The sequence below is a fragment of the Anopheles ziemanni genome, unplaced genomic scaffold (assembly GCF_943734765.1).
Source record: "Anopheles ziemanni unplaced genomic scaffold, idAnoZiCoDA_A2_x.2 scaffold_36_ctg1, whole genome shotgun sequence".
NCBI classification, from domain to species: Eukaryota; Metazoa; Arthropoda; class Insecta; order Diptera; family Culicidae; genus Anopheles; species Anopheles ziemanni.
In genome coordinates, this window is record NW_026690076.1 from 286058 (window position 1) to 307688 (window position 21631).

Sequence of the window (21631 nt, forward strand, 5' to 3'; positions counted from 1 at the left end):
TTGACTTTCTGAAAGATTCATATTTTGATACGGTATTATGCCATCTAATACAGTTTTAATAGTTTTTTCATATATTTCCTCTAGATCTAGCAGCATTGCTTGCTTGACTGTATTGGTTTGAAGCAGTGAAACCATTTTTGCTAATTCATGTTGCAGAATGGAGCACCAAAGCTCGAACCAATGTTGACTTGAATGCATCTTCCAGTCAAGAAATTCTGAATCTACTGAGGAAGGCCACCATGAACACCATACATTGTTCAATCGTGGCACCTACAGGCACGAAAGTGCAAGGAGGGCACGTCAAGTGCAGAGGAGAAGGAGAGCACGCAAGTGCAGAAAGAGGGCGAGAAATCGCAGAACGAGTCAGCACGCCAAGTGCAGTAAAAGGGAAGAGGCCATGCCTCAAGAACAAGAGCAAGTCCCCATTTTCGGGTTTTTAGGAGGTATTGGTGTCGGATCGATCTCCTGAGCCGCTTAAGTTGCACTGCACCGAGTCCGTCGCTTTAGGCTTGGGAAACATGACCCTGGTAGGCAGGGGGTACCTGTTAGTCCTTTAGCGACACGCGCTTTCACCCTTCAGGAGTTAGTTGCGTGCCACAGCGTCCGTAAACTGAGATTTTAACCTAGGGACAGAAGCCCTTCCATCCATGCTTCTACCGTGTAGGTGCATAGCGGGATGGAATCCAAAGGGCAAGAGGAGGGAGTATGCTTGTTTCGTAGTCCGGGACATCGGGGCATCGAGCAAGCTGAACCCTTGTCCAAACACCATACATTGTCAATTTTCAAGCAACAGGGCATGATTGACGGAGTCGAAGTAAGCGAGGAAGCCCGTATAAACACCCGGAAGCACATTGTTATGTATTGGATTTGACGCAATGACATTTAGTCCATTGACAGTTGACGTTTAGTTCAGTGACAGTTGACACAACTCTCACTCTCGCTGGTACTAGCATTGCAAGTAGATCGTCTGTAAACCCCCATGTGAAATATTGAGAAGAAAATAAAGTTTGTTAAGTAAAATACGCAACATTTTGGTGTCAGAAGTGGGATAGTGCTGAAAAAAGTTCCATTAGCGTGTACGATACATCGGTGTACGAGCAAACGAGGCTGCAGCACCACGCGATACATCACACACGAGCACACCTACATCCCGATAAAAAAAGTGAGGTTAGCGAAAGCACGTGGAAAAATCTCCAGACATCGAGTTTACTTGCGGTGCACGCTAAAACACGAAAACGATGAACAACGAGAATAAGGAGCTGGTGCAGGCACTCTCTGGAATGCTCATCCAAGCATTGAGGGAATCCATGGGACCCGCCCTCCAACAAGTAAGTGCTGAGCAACGAAGTGCTGGTGAAAACTCAGCGCCGCAACCGAAAGCACCGCCATTCGCTATAGCGTTGTTTTGCTTTTCGCTGTCCGTCGGTGGAACGATCGCTCGATTCTCTTGTACCGATTCTCTCGTTCCATCGATTCCATATGATCCACGCTTCCGAGAGCTCAGTCGGAGTACGGACCCCTTGGGCGCGAAAGCGACAGAAGACATCTAAATCGCGGCTCAGTATTGCTTGCGCGGTCGCCCCCATTATCAGAGGCGGAGCCCTTTAAAAAATGAGCGAAAACTCTCAAAAATGTTTCATGGGTATGGTCATGGGAAAATCGACAATACGGCTCCAAAACGGAACAGAGAAACAATGCAGCTACGCCCTGCAATGGTTGTGGTGGATCACACCCAAGAAGTGTTTGCCGTTTTCGAAATACCTTATGCAACACGTGTCATAAGAAGGGACATCTCTCAAAAGTCTGCCGCTCAGGTAGTGCAACACAAGAACGATCTAGAAGCAACCAGGTCCCTACTTATCACATCGATTCGGTACAGCCAATAAACTCAGTTCGAAATACAGCTTTCGCTACCAAGCTGATGATCGATGTGAACATAGACGGCAAGCGTACCGAAATGGAATTGGACACAGGAGCACCCTGCGGGATTATAGGCGAAACGACGTTACGGGCAATTAAGGCAAGATATTCTCTTAAGCCAACGGATAGACAATTTACCAGCTATACGGGACATCGGATCAATTGTCTTGGTCGCTTACCGGTGAACGTAAAAGTAGGTGACGTAACGCGTAAGCTTAACCTGTATGTCGTATCTGGGAAAACAGACTCGCTCTTCGGTCGTGAGTGGATCGCACACTTCGCGGACCAGTTAGACCTCGGTAAAATGATAGCTCCAAACGCAGCGGTGAATACCATCAGTTCCAAGCTCACATCAGACCGTGAAACTCAACTGAACTCGTTGCTCAACAGTTATGATAATGTGTTTAGCGAAGTACCCGGTAAACTGACAGGTCCACCCGCTTCAGTACATCTCAAACCCGATGCCACACCCATTTTCGCGAGAGCACGAGATGTTCCATATGCATTACGCGATAAGTATGCCGCGGAAATCGAAAAGAAACTCAAATCTGGTTTCTATGAGAAGGTGGAGTACTCCGAGTGGGCTTCGCCGACGCACGTAGTGGCTAAGAAAAATGGAAGCATTCGAATCACCGAAAATTACAAGCCTACTGTGAATCCGAGAATGATCATCGACGAACATCCGATCCCCAGAGTAGATACCATTTTTAACCAGATGAAAGGAGCTACACTTTTCTGCCACCTGGACATCACCGATGCGTATACTCACTTGCCGATAGACGAAGAGTTTCGGAAAATACTCACCTTAAATACCACTACACACGGGCTTATACGTCCAACGCGTGCTGTGTATGGTGCCGCCAACATACCCGCGATCTGGCAACGTCGAATGGAGGAAATTCTTCTAGGACTTACGAATGTTGTTAGCTTCTACGACGACATCATCGTATTTGCCAAAAATTTTGAAGAACTGCTACAAGCTCTGACGCGCATTTTGAGTAGAATCCAGCAAAGTGGCTTGAAGCTCAATCGTTCGAAATGTGTTTTTGCTACCTCGTCACTCGAATGCTTAGGACACCGCATCGATCGCGAAGGACGACACAAGTCTACAAAACACATTGAAGCGACTCGAGACGTACCAAGACCATCTAACCCTGAAGAACTGCAGCGGTTTCTAGGAAAAGCCACATACTACTCAGCGTTCATACCCGATTTGTCTACAAGAGCAAAACCGTTACGCAGTATTTTGTCTGCAGAGCAATTTGAATGGACAGCCGAAGCTGACGAACCTTTTCGAGATATAAAAAACATCTTGATCTCTCCACAAGTGCTTATCCAGTACGACCCGGCACTACCACTGATACTAGCAACGGACGCTAGCAAGACAGGCCTCGGAGCAGTACTCTCGCATCGACTGAACAACGGGACAGAACGACCCATAGCGTACGCAAGCTGTACCATGTCACCTACGGAACAACGCTATCCGGTGATCGACAAAGAAGCGCTAGCGATTGTATGGGCCGTCAAAAAGTTTTTCAACTACCTTTACGCACGGAAGTTTACGCTCGTTACGGATCACAAACCGTTGACGCAAATCCTGCATCCCGAAAAGTCGTTGCCAATACTGTGTATAAGTCGCATGGGTTGGCCATGCGGATTACCTCGCGCACTTTAATTTCGATGTGGTACATCGATCGACCAACGAAAATAAAAACGCCGATTACTGTTCGCGCGTACCGAGCCGTTCTACACAGTCCGAGGCGAAACCTTCTCTCTCTTTGCAGGGGAGGAAATGACGATATAGATGCGTTCGAGGATTTCGTGCTCAACCAAATCCAACAACTGCCCATCAGAGCCGAGCAAATCGCACGTGAAACGCGAAAAGATGACCACTTAGGAAAGATCCTCAACGACTTAGAACTGGGAAGAAACCTAATACAAGCAGGGTACAAATCACCAGAAGCAAAGTACACGACGGTCGCAAAATGCTTGCTGTTCGAACATCGCGTCGTCGTTCCTGAGATCTACCGCCCTGCAATCCTCAAAGACCTGCATTCCGCGCACATTGGCGTAGTCAAGATGAAATCCCTTGCACGATCGTACGTCTACTGGCCAGGGATAGACAAGGACATCGAGAAGCTAGCCAAAGCATGCCACGAATGTGTACAGACAGCGTCAGCACCTCCTAAGTTCAACAAACACCATTGGGAGTATCCGTCCAACCCCTGGGAGCGTGTGCATATAGATTACGCTGGACCCGTTGCCGGTGCAATGCTGCTAGTCATCGTCGATGCATACAGCAAGTGGCTTGAGGTGAAAGTGACTCGCTCAACCACAACGGCAGCAACCATCGACATCCTGGATGAACTATTCGCATCCTACGGATCGCCACTGACAGTTGTGACCGACAACGGAACGCAATTCACTGCGGAAGACTTTACTTCATTCCTGCAACGAAGTGGTGTTAAGTTCCACAAACGCTCCGCGCCGTACCATCCAGCTACCAATGGGCAAGCAGAGCGCTACGTTCAGACCGTCAAGCGAGCTTTGAAGGCAATGAATTCTACAAGCTCTACACTTCAAGCGAATCTGAACGAATTCCTTCTTCAGTACCGCAAAGTACCGCATAGTGAAACCGGCGAGCCCCCAGCTAAACTGTTCTTAGGGCGAAACATTCGGTCACGTCTCGACCTACTCCGTCCGCAAACCGTCCAGACCAGAGCATCGGAGAAGCAACGAATAACCTTCGATCCAACGTACCGTACGTTCGAGCCAGGACAACTCGTTTATTGTCTTTCTGGTAATCCGAGAATGGACAAGTGGATTTGAGGAACAGTCGTCACACGGCTAGGCGACTTACACTACCTCATCGAGTGTGATGGCATCGAGATGAAGCGTCATGTCGACCAGATGCGACCTGCCCTGGACAACAGAACAGCCGACCTACCTAGTGAGCCTGGACCTCCACATGCCAGAGATGTGCTTACTCGTCGCAGGCACTACTACGGGTCAACCGAACCGTCACAGACACCATTGGTCAGCTCTCCCCGAACTGTGTCTGTTTCATCAGAGTCATCATAACCCGACTTATCGTATGATACACCGACCGGAAGTCCGACCCGAGCCAACGATGACCAGCCTATCGTACGTCGATCGTCTCGACAACGACACCCGCCTTCGCGTTACTCACCGTAGGACATCTTTAAGAAGGGAGGAGTGTTATGTATTGGATTTGACGCAATGACATTTAGTCCATTGACAGTTGACGTTTAGTTCAGTGACAGTTGACACAACTCTCACTCTCGCTGGTACTAGCATTGCAAGTAGATCGTCTGTAAACCCTCATGTGAAATATTGAGAAGAAAATAAAGTTTGTTAAGTAAAATACGCAACACACATTATGATCTATTTAGCATTAAACCATGTTGAACAGAAAAGATCGAAAGTCGAAATCCTCGCTGGAGATGTTTGACTAGAAGTAGCTCAAACAATTTGCTAAACGCGAATAGCATGGTGGTCCGTCTTTTTGTGAACAGGGAACATCCATGATGATTTCCAAAGGAACGGAAAGCTTCGAGACTACAAGGATTTGTTGAAGATTTTTGTTAAGATCGGTACAAGGTCCTGAGCAGCAGAGAACATCTCTTCTTCGGTTCCCAATTCCGCAGAACACCCAATCTGCGTTAAGCCCGTTGGTTGACGAATTCACGGGTCCTAGACGGCCAAATCCTTCGCTTGGCCAGGACGTGAACCGCGCGCAAACACATAGGTTATGGATTCATATGTGTCCATATGTTGTTTTTGTGATTTTTTTCTCTTCGCCGGGGTCGTGCACCCACATCCTTCCGTTTTCCTTACTTTCTTCAATAACGCTTCCTCAGTATTATGCGGACTTGTTGCTTGTTTGAATGCTGATCAACGACTAACCTTTTATTATAATCCTTGCACATATACTTATGTCTAACTTACATCGATCACTTATACTACGCTTACAAATTACTTACATTTCTAAGACACTACACTCAGTAGACTTTTTTTTGGTCACTAAAAACTCACTGCCGATTAGTTTATCTTTTTTTTTGGTAAGAACAAAGTATGATGTCCCCCCCCTCTCACGAGTGCGGCGCTGAGCGACTTCGAGCAGAATTCGAGCTCGAAGTGAGTTACATTACTAAATGGCCGCCATAGTTGGAAAATTGTGTCATAGCTGAATCGGTTCTGGCTAAATCAGCCGCGCAATCATTGCGCGTGCCGCTAGATGGCAGTGACCACGATACTCAAACTAGCCGTTATTCAGATGATGACTTTAAGCCCGTTACATTATTTTGCTCATGGCTTAGCTTTATTCAATTGTTTTTGAAATACCGAATATCATTATCATGTCTTTATTTATTCCTTTTAGAGATATTCATAATATCTTATTACATAATACAACCCCGTTGTTTCTTCGTTGCACAAGATAACAATGTTGGATGATTATTCAAATGAGAAACATGGAATAGTGATAAGGACCAGTATATTGCAAGCGATGCACCGCAATTTTATTTTACCAACTACGCTGTTACTTACTGGATAACCAACTACTTTACCAACTAAGCTGTGTATAGTATATGGTGTACCATATCTTAAACTAATGTTTAATTTTTTATTCTGTCTCAACCTTATTCCTTCCTTCCTTTTCCTGTAGCTTTTTACCAAACATAATATTTTTCTATTTAGCCAACAAAAAATTAAACATTTTTGGTAAGTTTATGTATATTGGTTAATAATTATCTCCGTCATAACTGTGTTAGTAACACATAGCTAGTTGATTTCGTCAAGCATTCATGTTAATTAAAAGTAAACAAGGATCTCTCGAAAAAACTTATTACTTATTAAAGTTCGACAAATATTTAAATTGTCACAAAATTTCAACAATGATCAATGTGTTCATTTAGAACGCTGTTAATGTGTGTCTACATTTTCTATCAATTTTTCCTTTATAACTTTGGCACAAAATAAGCCAGTTCGCGTACATTGTTTGTAGCTTAGCTTCATGAAATCAACGCAAAATACATCGTAATCTTTTTAATCTGAAATCTTAACGTCCATCTCGATGCAAACATGTAATATTTGCCCGTGCTTGACAGAATGGCCTTCCCTCGACCTGTGACAGGAAATCGGTACCGTATAATTTTCCTGTTGCGATCTTTCCTTTAAACAGTAGGTTCCCCACCTAGCATTTTAATCTTTGTAATTTCAAAATGGTCTAGGGATTATTTTTTATTGACAGACTCCATGACAGAATAAAATTCACGTTTAATTAATTCATCTGTTTTGAATAACTGCATCCAAAAACTATCTACCGGAACTTTTTCGGTTGTTTAACGAGTGCTTGGTTGAATGATTCGGTTATAGGGGCCTATATAGAGAGAGCAATCTGAAGTACTGATTGGATATAATTTTTAGCAGTTTTGCATGTATTTTGAATATTCAAGGACGCGATCCTTTTTTAAGCTTTCAGACCGATTAGCTGAAGAACCTCTCTTTCAACCTGGTGTTCGTAGGTTGAAGCCCGTGGCTGATCACATAATGACTCAATTAATCTCAGGCTAGATGCTATATATTCTCTAATTGATCACCACAATATTTTATCATGTTTATTGATTTAGTTTATCAACACGTCATACCAGTAATCTTTAATTTTATTATCCTCCATTCTAAAGTCCCAAGGCCTTTACCTATTTGAAAGTGCACGTGGAACATGTTTTTTTTTCAATTGAAACTTGAAGTAAAGCATGACCATAACTAAATTGAACCAAGGAAATCGCACTACTGTGGCGCTTCTAGTGGCGTCAGCGAGGCACTAATATTTTTAGTAGTATCAGTAAATAGTAACAATGAAATTGTGAAGGTTTTAGACCTGTACTATTTTTTTTCGCGAAATGCCGTACAATGGAAAATGAACGACCAAAAATGAGTCCGCACAAATCACTGGAGCACCAGGACAATTGAGCAAATTGAATAGGTCGAGAAACTATTCAAAAAATAAATACAAAAATGATTAGTATTTTCCTTTGGTACAGTTATACATAAGGTTTGTTATAAAAATAGTTATAACACGTAAAACTGTTTACGTGTTCCCTGTTCTCATAAATTCATGTGTTTTGTTTTTTGGTTCCTGCATAAGCGCCCGTATCGTGGAAAGGGGCACCGTTTTCGCAACCTCCGATCACTTCTTCTTGCGAAGAACATCTCTAACTGTTCCAACACTTCGTCTAAAATGAAGTTTTGTGATTGCCTAGAATTTTTCGATGGGGCGAAACTCTGGGAAATTTGGTTTTGGTACTAAATGGATCTTATTGGCCCAGTACCAATCCAAGACAACCTTGGAATAATGGCAGGTCGAAAATTCAGCAAAAAAAAGTATGTGAATTTATAGGAACAGGGAACACGTAAATAGTAAAAACCTATTTTTAAAACAAACCTTATGTATAATTGTGCAAAAGAAAAATACTTTTAATTTTTTTTTGCTTTTAATATGGATTCCAGGCCTTGTCAATCTGTCCACCGGCGATCCAGTTATTTGTGCGGACTCATTTTTGGTCGTTCAATTTCCATTGTACGGCATTTCGCGAAAAACAATAGTACAGGTCTGAAACTTTCACAACTTCATTGTAACTGTTTACTTATACTACTAAAAATATTAGTTTCTGGCTGACGCCGCTAGAGGCGCCACAGTAGCGCGCTTTCTTTGGTTCAATTTAGTTATGGTCATGCTTTAGAAATGGGACTCAAACCAAGGATACTAAGAACCAAGATGTCTTGCCGAGGGACCATGAAAAGTAAACATTTAGAGAAAATATTAGAACAATAAAAAAATATTTAAATTGAGATTCGGATCATCAATCTTTCAATCAAACACCATGACCAGTACACCATACATAAGTGACGAAAATCGAGGTAATAAAGATTATGGTAATTTGAAATCTATGTTCCAAATATGCTAGAATTGTAAAAATTACATTACATCTTTGACTATTTTATCGCATTGGTCACCAACGGCGACATGATGAAGTCTCTGGACTGTCAAAATTTAATTTTGGCATTCAATTTCACATCATAGTGCCTCTTGGTAGCGTAATAAGGCAGGTCCCATAGGAGTTCGAGTTTATGTTTAAATTATTATCAAAAATATTGTGTTTTACAATCCCAGCTGCGATTTAAACATCGAACCTCACCAGTCAATAATCATAAATTTGGTTTCCTCTTTATTCGGCGTGCAGGTCAGAATGATTTTAGTGTACATTCCAAATGTTGGACCATTTGGAGCTCTATTACTAACGCGGTGAAATATATTTGTTAACCGAATAAAAATATTTTTCGCATAACATTGTAATAGATCTATCTGTGGGATGTCCAGTAACTAAAACAGGAAACGAAGAAAAGCCAATATCAATTGGACTGGGAAACGCAGATGTCACGTCCTTTTTTCGCTTTGTCTTATGCTGACATGTTGATTAATTTGGACAAATTGTAGGTTTCTCGAATTGTACATCTTACATTCTTTATTCGAATTGAGAAAGGAATATTTTGCTGTTTGTTACAGTAACGCTGGGTTTAAAATAATTATTTTGATTCATTGATAGGTGCAGCATAAAAGAAAACCGTATTAGCAATCTTTGAATTTACATTTGCCTTGAAATTATATGAAACATATCTTGATCAATGCTTGTACAATACAAAAATCCATCTCTGAAAACATCTACCATATTTTTTCCAACGAGCATGTAGGCTTTCGGGTAGTGAGTGCAGATTTTAGGTTGGCCATTTTATGTTCAAAAAGAAACAGTGGCGCAGGAACATCTCGAACATTGATCTTAATCCCGGAGGATCGTCTTTTGTTGTTTTATTGTTTCACACTCCAAGAACTTGTCTCATTGTACGGTTGGTAAATACGCTTTGAAAACAATTCCTAGGTAAGCTTGTTAAGCCCCTGTTATCTCTAATTGCTTGATACACAAAACCATCATGGTTTTAAAATGCTAGAAAATAGTGCCTGGTTGTTTTCCTGTCAAACATAAATTTCCACAGCTCAGTTTGAAACTCTTTCGCCGTGGCTTTAAGATAGACACCGGATGAAAATAATGAATCGTAATTTTTATTGACCTGTGCAAACATATTCCAGTATCACTAACAATAGATCAACACAAATAGATACAACGTTGTAATACAAAATGGAACTTACAATTTGTAATGAGATGGTTCGAAAGGAACAAGGTAAAACCCAATACTTATGACTAACGAGTATTCGTAATAGACAATACTTTCAGCATCATAATGTATTCCAAAATTATAATTTGAGATTATTTTACATAACCTCATCCAGTAAGGCTATTGTGGCATTTTCATACAGAATATACAATATTTTGCCACCATCTACCTATTAACCTTCAGATCTACAACCGCCTACCTGGGTAAGTTTTGCCCTTTTATTTTGCAATTACTTTGAATTGAACAGTTATATCGACTCGAAATTCCTGGAATGCCTCAAGCAACATGTTCTCTATCATTCTGCCGAAAACCGACTTTTTATTTTTATTCTAAGTATTTTTTTACACCATTTTTCTATTTATACCCCTTAAATCTACAACCGCCTACCAGGGTAAGTCATACGTTTTGTCCGAGAGTTTATATTTTTCTGTACCAAGACAAACCACCAGTAGGTGAAAGGAGGTGCCCCTCGTTTTTTTCTTTTTATATTTATATTGAAAACAATCCAAATTTATCTAAGACACACTATGAAAGACTGTTTTACTCCACGAACTCCTCGAACAATTAGTAATGAGATAAACTCGAAGACGATGTACAAATATGCAAATTATGCAACATTTTGGACCACACAGCGGCAACGAATGCATTCCAGGTGAACTTCCATAATTTGCTACATAAAATAATAATTTGTTAATTGCAAGAAAATCATGATGCAACGGGTTGAATTAAATACAAAAGAAACTGTTATCGTTTGAAACAAAACGATCGAATTTATGTATATGATCTAAGCTTTAAAATGTTAAGGCTTAAATATCAGTTGTTACAATGTAAAATGAATAATTTCCTCCAGATATGCCACTGAATTTACTGAGGAACATGAACATTTCCAAAACGTAAAATTGGTAAAAGAGTAAATGAGGCCCCGGCCGCCATGTTTTCGATCGTGGCTACACCTCTTGTGGACGTTTAAACTGAATGTATGCAATTGGTGATACATTAATTCGTTAAATTCAACCTACGAGTATTTGAACCGTAGTGTGTACCGTTAATTTCGGCTACGCAATCAACCTATGGGTGCGGTATGAGGGGGGCCCACCGGCCCCCCTTATTTCTCAAAACTATAACAAACTCTCTTTTTCGGTAGACCTAGCGCAGTCCGCTCGCTTCGCTCGCTGCGGGCGCGCCGCCGTTTCCAAATCATTTCTTCGGCTAAACTCATTGTTTCATGCTGTCCATCATGTGTGGTATAGTTTACTTACTAGTAACTTAACATGTAAAAGTATATTAACCCGCATTCAACCTCCACTGGGTGATTAGTTTAAACCGTTATGGTCTTTAAAGCGAACCGTTAGCGTTCAAAAATTCGAAACGAATGCATGTGTCGCGCTTTGCATAGCTTCAGGCGCTAAATGTGAACCAGTAGGAAGAGGAGAATCTAGCCCGGGGCCTCATTTACTCTTTTACCGTAAAATTTAATAGAAAAATATTTCTACATCTTTGAAATTTCAATTTATAAGCAAAAATGTTGAAGGCACCAAGAAGTTACTTCACCAGAAACTTAAGAAGTATAAACAAACACAATAACTTATTGAAAATGTATGGTTTAAAGAGTTGGCGATTGTAGATCTATGGGATAAAATATATTTGAATGAAAAAATTACTTACTTATCGAATTTTTAATATTATTATTTGAATGGGATGTGTTAGAAAACATTCTTAAGTATCATTACTGAAAATTTCAACTTACTACGGCATCTAGAACAAAAGATATTAGCTTTGAAGCACAGCAAAATGCAAACCCCCATACAAAACGTATGGCCTACCCGGGTAGGCGGTCGTATGTTAACGTAGGTATTTTTGGTCGTAGCCCTGAAGGTTAAACAAATTCGTATGCGATTCCACCTATTATCTCCAGACTGACGCCGGCTTACGGGAAAAACAGTGTCGGCCCCACGGGGCCGACGTAGCGCCTAACGTGTTAACGTGTTAACTTATCTCTTACACTGCTTTATCAAAATGTTTTACCCGTTTATAATGTGATGGAGAAAATTGTGTTCGTTTGTTTTGTTTCGGTCTGATCTATTCGTTTGGCTCAAAGTGCTTACGATTCTCAGGCCACCAGCAAAAGTGTAATTTACCACTTTAAAGTTGTTGTTTCAACAATCAATCAAAATTTCAATAATTGAACAGCGATCACAACAATTCACAACACGAGCCCCCCTTCATCGTTTGGAATGCGGATGGAACGTGTACTGCTTTGCCCGAGCCTGGCTATGAGTATAATGGAGTCACGAAAACGAAAAAGTAACACGATTAAAAGAATTTTAAACTCTTATAAAACAAATACTCATCATTGGCCTTTGATATCATAATTTTTAGCACAAGTGAACGATCTGGCAACCTTCCGATTTCCCACTGCTTCAGACCTCGGAATGGATTGATCCGCATTTGCCTAAGAGTTCCAACTATGGAGGAGATTAACACAATGCTGGAAAATGATACTTAAATTTTTTTAATTTGAGCTGAATATAAAAGGCAGGCACTACATAAGGTATGTTTTACGCCTGATGTCTGGTATGCCTGGAAGTAATCTAGAGAAAATAATTTACGGCTATCTAAATGACATCTACTATAAATAATATCTGAACTTAAAATTATTTGTATATGTTCGTACATTTAATGCAGTTGAATCCAGTGGTTATGTAGGGTAACTGTACCAATAGTGGTGCACTTAGTACTGTAAATACCAAATAGGTGTAATTTATTAGTATTAAGAACACAATATTCTACATATTTGAAACAATTATGATCGAAACATGACTTTTCTTCTGAAAAACATCTATTTTCACCGTAAACCATACAAAATACACGAAAAAAAGCGTATTGTTCGTCCTAGTCGGTTGCTCCTATTATGGTGGTATGGTTCCTATAGTTGTAGTATCGTGTTCCTATAGTGGTGGTAGTACGAAAAACTTGAATATATTTTGACTATAACTTATTTTTGAAGCATATTTCAAACAGAACGGTAAAATACTCCTTGCCTAATGCGTTGTCATTGAAAAGACTGTTCTGTTTTACCGTAATATGTCCAATTTTAATTCATAAAAAACGCTCTGAATATTACAGCTTAAAACTATAGTATACAGTCTGTTCCCGAGTTACGCGGTTTTTGCGTTCCACAGAAATCCGCGTATCTCGAATTTCCGCGTATCTCGAATATTGCTTGACACATAGTTTATATTAGGAGTTAAGAGATCGAGCTATTGTGTACATGTATCATCGAATATTCAAAATTTTTCTTTGTCCATTAATATGAATGCAATGCAAGCGTATTCAAACTACATAAATTGCAACAAACGAAATTAAAAGCGTAAGTTATGCAAATGTGTAATTTACACAAATTTTAATCTCAGGAATTTAAATCGATGTAATAAACCCAATCTACTGTCAAATTTTGAAAACCGCGTATCTCCGAATCCGCGTAAGTCGAGAACCGCGTAACTCGAGAACAGACTGTATGCTTTAAAGCGTATCCTTCGCCCGCTTTCTTTTTTCTTTCCTCTGCTTCTTCTGCTGAGCCTTCTCTCCAGTTCCGCTTTGTTTATTTTGTAGAAACAGGATAAAACCACTAAATTTACCTGATTATATTGGCCAAAACCGGAATAAAACTAAAATATACTTGTGAAAAAATCTATGGCTGCTATAGGAACAACTTGGGTTTTTGTGCCTATAATGGCACTATGGTAAAAACTATAAAAATATAATAACATTATGCTAAAATTTCTAAATAAAATTATGCTAAGTTCGTATAAATCAATTATATTGGGGTATGCAAGTAGCGAAAACATATGGTTTTAATGATTTTGTAGTGATTTATAGCCTTAAGGAAATCATGATATTCGTTACAGATTCTTAAGGAATGCAGCATGTTGGGACGACCTGTTTAGAAAATATGAATTTTGGAGCTTATATATTACGAAATGAGATGGTTCGTCTTTTTAACACTCCGCAGAAGATCAAAGAACATTTCATAGAAGAATAAATAACTCCATTGTATATATATCGGCGTGGAGCTAGGATTTTATTCCACTACAACCACTATTGGTACTAGCTCCACTATGGGTGCACTTACCCTACTACAAAAATAGTGTTCTGTTATGATTATTATCAAGATAATCTTAATGTTTTGGGAAAATTTTAAGGTATGCAAAGGTCTAATAAAATCATTAAATGTATTCAACCAGCATATCCTGGTATGTCAAACATTTTGAATTAATTACAATAACAAAATAATTTTGATGCTTCGATTTATATTATGTTTTTTTGAATAAAATATTTCAAACAATCTAATTTTAAGACTCTTGTTGCAAACATTATCTTTCCAACATGGCTTCTCAGAATAATACTAGTTTATTTAGTTTTCAAGGATGCTATCTTAATAATTGAGAAACGTGTAAATCGATTATCGATTGAAAACGAAACAAAATTTCTTTTTAAGTTCTATGCCTTTGTTGAATTTACTTTGAACTTAACATATTTGAAACATACTAGTACCTTGTTGTAACTGATTGAACGGTATGTGGACTCCGCCTATTTCATTTGCTCGCAACCAAGGACCTCAGAGTCTGGATGCAGGTTTCATCTCGCGACATGCGGATGAAATTCAACATACTCTAGCCTGAAGGTGTTATTATTCAGCAGGATTCGTTAATTTGTCGATTGTGACTGTGTACAGGCTCAAGTTTGTTCAGCAGAAGTTTATGCGGTTTACCGTCTACCGTTTCCAAAGTATCTTCTACCTACCTATGCAGCTCAAGGATGTCTCTTGGAGGTAAAGAAGATGAGCATTCTTCATACAAATGGCAGATTCATTAGAACACATGCATCGGCCAGGTAGTAAGTTCCTTCACGCCCATTCCATAACAGGTTTCATCTTGGCATCCATCGGGAGTTATATTAACAAAGCTAAAAACAACCCGTTCTATCGCCTTTAATCGTACTGATAATTTGTTTGATGTTAACCTTTCCTTCCTCAATGTCTTTATTTGTCTTTATACACTGCGTCCCAAAATGATAGCCTCACCCAGTTTTTTCACTCATATGCTACATTAAATGATCGCAAGGTAAAACAAACGACAGAAACATATTCCTTAATCTAAAAGAAATGTGTTTCACTTTTATTTTATCAGAAAAAAAATTTAATTACAACATTTTGGTCAAAAATTTAAAAAATGGAGTGTCCCATAATGATAGCCTCACTTAAAAAATCATTCAAATTAACAAAGCAACCCAGTTCCTAGCTACGTTATCAGTTGCCAAAAGTAATTTTTAAGTTCTCTTACTTTAATTTGTAAATTAATTTGAACATTGGAAGCAGAAAACAACTCTAGGAACGAGAAAAAAAAGTCAAATTGATGCTTATCGTTTTAATGGCAAGTCAAATCATGAGATTGGTGTGCTAATAAATAGATTCACAAACGTCATTAACGATTATGTAAAAAATTCCAGTTGATATGGGCTTCAGAAGTTTCCTGGTCGTCTTCAAAATCTTTCCTCGCGTGATAATCGGAGGATTTTTTAAGTTGCTTTCAATTCAACAAAAGGTTGCCGTAGGACAAAAAACGATTTCTGGTTGAATGTGCACAAAAATGCTGTGTTTCGAGCTTTGAATTCATGTTCTGATATTGTAAGAGAGCCCATGAAGAAAGTTTCTGCCCTCAAACTTCACCAAAAAGCCGCTAGATTGGAGTTTGCTACAGAACATATGACATGGAAGAATGAGTGGAGAAACGTAAGTTGTCACTTTGTAGTCTTGTTCAAATTTTATATTGATAATTCATGTAAGGTGGATTATATTGATGAAAAAAAGTTCAATATTGATGGATCGGATGGAAACATCCATTACCGGCGAAATTTGAGACGTTACCCACGTTTTTTTTCTAATCACAATTTTGAAGGTGATTCGGTCATGATTTGGGCTGCGTTCAGCGGTCATAGTAGAAGTGAATTGGCTCTTGTACCATCACGTATGAACAGCGATATGTTTGTCGACATCCTGGCGAATCATTTGAAGCCTTATCTGAAAAATCACAACACCTAAACGCTCATTTTTAAGCAAGAAAATGCTGCCGGGCAAGCACGCTAGACACCAAGAACTCACCTTGCACGGTCGGGTATCAAAACAATGTCTTAGCCAGCCGTTTCCCCAGACCTTAATCCAATGGAAAATGTTTGTGGAAGGCTAGTTCAAGAGATTTATGAAGATGGGAGACATTACGAGACCATATAGGAGCTTAAACTTGCTATCCGAACTGATTGGCGTTCCTTATCAGTAAATACGTTATAGAAATTATCGGAGAGCATACCATCAAGCATTTTCCAAGCAAAAAATCGTAATGGAGAACCAACTGATAGCTAAATCATGACTTTTGAATCCATTTATGCTATTTTTGTTGATAATTCGATCAAAATCCTAAGTGAGGCTATCATTTTGGGACACTACTGATTATAGTTTTTTGGACCGAAAGGGATTGTTCATTCGTTTTCTTCAACAATATTTATGGAAAGTAGTCATTGTATACTTACAAATATTTGTGTATTTTTTGAAAAAAATTATATGCTCGGTATTTGCCCTGCACAGAAAAAACTAGGTGAGGCTATCATTTTGGGACGCAGTGTATTATTTTTATTTTATTTTAACCGCCCACGATATGAAAACTGCTGAATGATAATAGAAAACTATGAGTATAAGTGTAAAAGTGTAGTAGTAATTCGAAATCAGTTATCATATCGATACAATTCCTTCTTGAATTTATGGATGAATTTTATTTTTTTTAATCGAATTTAATCGCATAAAACAATCGCATTTTACATGTGTGCAATAAATATTGTCGTAGTACTTAATCTTATTAGTTCGTGAATTAATTTAGCAAAACGTTGCCTCCGAGCACATTACACAGTCACGCGCCTGTGCAAGCCAAGAATAAAAACTGATCAGCACACTCGTCTAGCGAATGCCGCAATACAATGAGATCCCATACCAAAACAACCAATACACCAGCTAGAGAGTGGTTAACAGTTAAAGGTAAAACAAAAACCTTTATCCATATCAAACCATTGCTGACAAATAGAATGAAACATACATAATTATTTCCGTATATCTGCAAGCATATAAATCGATCAGATCACATCCGAAAAGTACATCCATAGTGACACATTCATAACAAGTGAAGCAAGAGATTGCACCGCGTGCGATCGTCCCGAAACAAGCAACCTTATAAACTCAACAGGATAAAGGATCTCATCAGGAAATATTGGTAGAAGGACAGGAGTTTGCAATTGAAATTTCAAAGGACGGATTTGAACGCTGTGAATATTTTCGTACAATATCATAGGAAGCGATTAGCTTTTCAGCTAGTAGATTTACTAGATTTAAAGTAACTGTTTTGGCTACTATCTGAAGCATATACAAAGACATTTGGTTGCTTTGCCATTTCATATCGAGTGTTTAAACAGATGATCAATGCTTTTACAATTTCAACTGGAAATCCCCGTTACCATGTTACGAATGTTAACCCTCGATGCGTTTGTCTTTCGTACACATTGCTTCCCTGGCGACAAAATCATCATGCTTTCTCGCTTTGCCTCTACGCCGGCACTACTGGAAGAAACGAAAACGCAATACGGATACATTGGACCTTCAAACAGCTGACAACAAATGTCGCCCTTAACAATTGAAATGTAGTGACAATTTTAAAGGAAAATATAATTACGCTACGAGAATAAAATATGTAAATCTCAAAAAAATATTATATGAAAGATATTCCCGGTTTTTTCGGCGAAATTCCCGGTTTTCCCGGTTTTCCCGGTTGAGTGGCCACCCTGCATCCTGCATCCATAGTATCCTTAGCGACAGCACAGCGTTAAGGGGAAATTCCGACGCTGTAAAGGGGAAACTAACGCGTTAGCTGAGTGCATCTCACTTTCGCCCTCCCTACGCTCGCTTTCCATGCTATTGCTATCGAATAACAACGTTACGGCTAACTGTAATTTGAGAGGGCGACTAGGTAAAACGGCCCGGTTACACGGCCCAGTTACAGGACACAGGTTTAGGACCCGGTTACAGGGCCCGTTTACATGGCCCGATTACAGTGCCCGTTTACAGGGCCCGTTGACAGGTCCCGGTTATAGGGCCCGTTGACAGGTCCTGGTTACAGGTCCCGGTAACACGGCCAATTTACAGGGCCTGTTTACATGGCCCGTTTACAGGGCCCATTTACAGAGTTACAGAAAACGTTTCATTTCGTAACTATTTCAAACTTTTGAATGAAAATGTATAGCGGATTTCCGCTTTGTTTTATTTTTCGGCAAAGTAACCATTGATAATCAACGTAACCATCGATTACCAAAAAATCATTCAACGTTCATCAAACCTCGCAACCAATCAGAGCGCAAGAAAAATTTCCCATTCCAACGTGCATCTTAGTATCCTTAGCTGCAGCAGCAAAGTGCGTGGGAAAACCGGAACGTCGAAATTGTGCATCTCGCTTTCGTGCTCGCTTCGCTCGTTCACCTTCGCTATTGCTATCTAAGCTCAAGGTCGAAATTGTTTGCATCTCACTTTCGCCCTCCCTTCACTCGCTTTCAATGGTATTGCTATCTAATGCCAACGTTACGGCTAACTGTAATTTTAGAGTGGACTAGGTAAAACGGCCCGGTTACACGGCCCGTTTTCAGGTCCCGGTAATACGGCCCGTTTAAAGGACCCCGTTACACGGCCCGGTAACAGGGCCCAACTTTATGGAAATAGTTTTATTATGAATTTTATTCTGCGTTGGTTATTTTCAGCTCGTTGCCACCTTTCCGAAGAGTAAATGCAATGTTCGATTCGAAATTGTCCCCAAAATCATGAAAACGTTTCATTTGCTTCCTATTACAAACTTTGAATGAAACTGTGTAGCAGATTTCTGCTTTGCTTTGTTTTATTTTCCAGCAAAGTAACCATCGATAATCAATGTAACCATCGATTACCAAAAAAAAAATGTTTCCCTTCCATCCTGCATCCATAGTATCCTTAGCGACAGCACAGCGCGTAGGAGAAATTCCGACGCTGTAGGGGAACCTAACGCGTAGAAATTGTCTGCATCTCACTTTCGCTCTCCCTTCACCCGCCTTTCACGCTATAGCTATCTAAGCTCATGGCATGGTGTAACAGTAATTTAAGAGGCGACTAGGTAAAACGGCTCGGTTACACGGCCCAGTTACAGGGCCCGTTTACAGGGCCAGGTTACAGTGCCCGTTTACAGGGCCCGGTAACATAGCCCGTTGACAGGTCCCGGTTACAGGACCCAATTACAGGACTCGATTACAGCGCCCGTTTAAAGGGCCCGGTAACACGGCCCGGTTACAGGGCCCGGTAACACGGCCCGTTTATATGGCCCGGTTAAAGGGCCCGGTAACACAGCCCGTTTAAATGGCCCGGTTACATGGCCCGGTAACACGTCCAATTTGCAGATCCCGGTTACAGAGCCCGTTGACAGGATCCGTTTACAGGGCCCGGTAACATGGCCCGTTTACATGGCCCGGTAATACGGCCAATTTACAGGTCCCGGCTACAGGGCCAAACCTTATGGATGTAGTTTTATTGTTGATTTTATTCTGCGTAGGGCATTTTCATCACGTGAAGCACAACCTTTCCGAAGAGTAAATGCAATGTCCGATTCGAAATTGTCCCCAAAATCACGAAAACGTTTCATTTCCTTCCTATTACAAACATTGAATGAAACTGTGCAGCAGATTTCCGCTTTGCTTTGTTTTATTTTCCAGCAAAGTAACCATCGATTACCAAAAAAAAATGTTTCCCTTCCATCCAGCATCCATAGTATCCTTAGCAACAGCATAGCGTTTAAGGGGAAACTCCTACGCTGTAGGGGAACCTAAAGCGTAGAAATTGTTTGCATCTCACTTTCACCCTCCTTTCACTCGCCTACCACCATATTGCTATCTAATGCCAACGTCACGGCTAACTGTAATTTTAGAGTGGACTAGGTAAAACGGCCCGGTTACACGGCCCAGTTACAGGGCCCGTTTACAGGGCCAGGTTACAGTGCCCGTTTACAGGTCCCAGTAACAGGGCCCGTTGACAGGTCCCGGTGACAGGGCCCGTTTACAGGGCCCGGTAACACGACCCGTTTACAGGGCCCGGTAACACGACCCGTTTACAGGGCCCGGTAACACGGCCTGTTTACAGGGCCCGGTAACACGGCCCGTTGACTGGACCCGGTTACAGGGCCCTGTAACACGGCCCGTTTACAGGGCCCGGTAACACGGCCCGTTTACAGGGCCCGGTAACACGGCCCGTTTACAGGGCCCGGTAACACGGCCCGTTTACAGGGCCCGGTAACACGGCCCGTTGACTGGTCCTGGTTACAGGGCCCGGTAACACGGCCCGTTTACAGGGCCCGGCAAACGGCGGTAACACGGCCCGTTTACAGGGCCCGGCAAACGGCGGTAACACGGCCCGTTTACATGGCCCGGTAATACGGCCAATTTACAGGTCCCGGCTTCAGGGCCAAAGCTTATGGATGTAGTTTTATTGTTGATTTTATTCTACGTCGGTCATTTTCATCACGTGAAGCACAACCTTTCCGAAGAGTAAATGCAATGTTCGATTCGAAATAATCCCCAAAATAATGAAAACGTTTCATTTCCCTCCTATTACAAACTTTAAATGAAACTGTGTCGCAGATTTCCGCTTTACTTTGTTTTATTTTCCAGCCAAGTAACCATCGATAATCAATGTAACCATCGATTACCAAAAAAAAATGTTTCCCTTCCATCCTGCATCCATAGTATCCTTAGCGACAGCACAGCGTTAAGGGGAAATTCCGACGCTTAGGGGAAATTCCTACGCTTAGGGGAAATTCCTACGCTTAGGGGAAATTTCGACGCGTAGAAATTGTTTGCATCTCAGTTTCGCCCTCCCTACGCTCGCCTTCCACGCTATTGCTATCTAATGCCAACGTTACGTCTAAGCGCAATTTGAGAAGCGACTAGTTAAAACGGCCCGGTTACAGGGCTACGCATGCAAATAGAATGACGATCCGAATACAGAACAACGCGTGCAAAAAAACTTGATTGACCGAAAGAAGAACATATTTATTGTAGTTGTGGTTCAACTCGAACAACTATGTGGTTCGAACTCAGCTGTTTAAAACAGTCCCGTCTTAAACACTTCCATGTCTTTTCTTGTACAAATGATGACGTGAGTGATCTCTTATCTGATTGTAATCGTTCCTAAGTATATAGAAAAGAAAAAGAATAAAATTTGAGTTTAGCAAAAAAAAGTGTTTATAGTGCATGCAGATTTAAAAAAATTGTTTTACGTCTATCATTATGTGTGTCCATCTGAACTTTACTGCATTTCGCCTGGTAGAAGTTCACATAGCAGTGATATAGA

The 21631-nt window shown here is 40.6% G+C and overlaps 1 protein-coding gene across 1 annotated transcript; it reads left to right on the top strand.

Annotated features, from left to right (window-relative positions):
• The first annotated feature begins 1238 nt into the window (after positions 1-1238).
• Positions 1239-4749, top strand: LOC131292926 (uncharacterized protein K02A2.6-like). The gene is made up of 3 exons (XM_058321024.1): positions 1239-1328; positions 1880-3546; positions 3705-4749. The coding sequence occupies exons 1-3, from the start codon at positions 1239-1241 to the stop codon at positions 4747-4749; spliced, it is 2802 nt and encodes a 933-aa protein (XP_058177007.1).
• The last annotated feature ends 16882 nt before the right edge of the window (positions 4750-21631 follow it).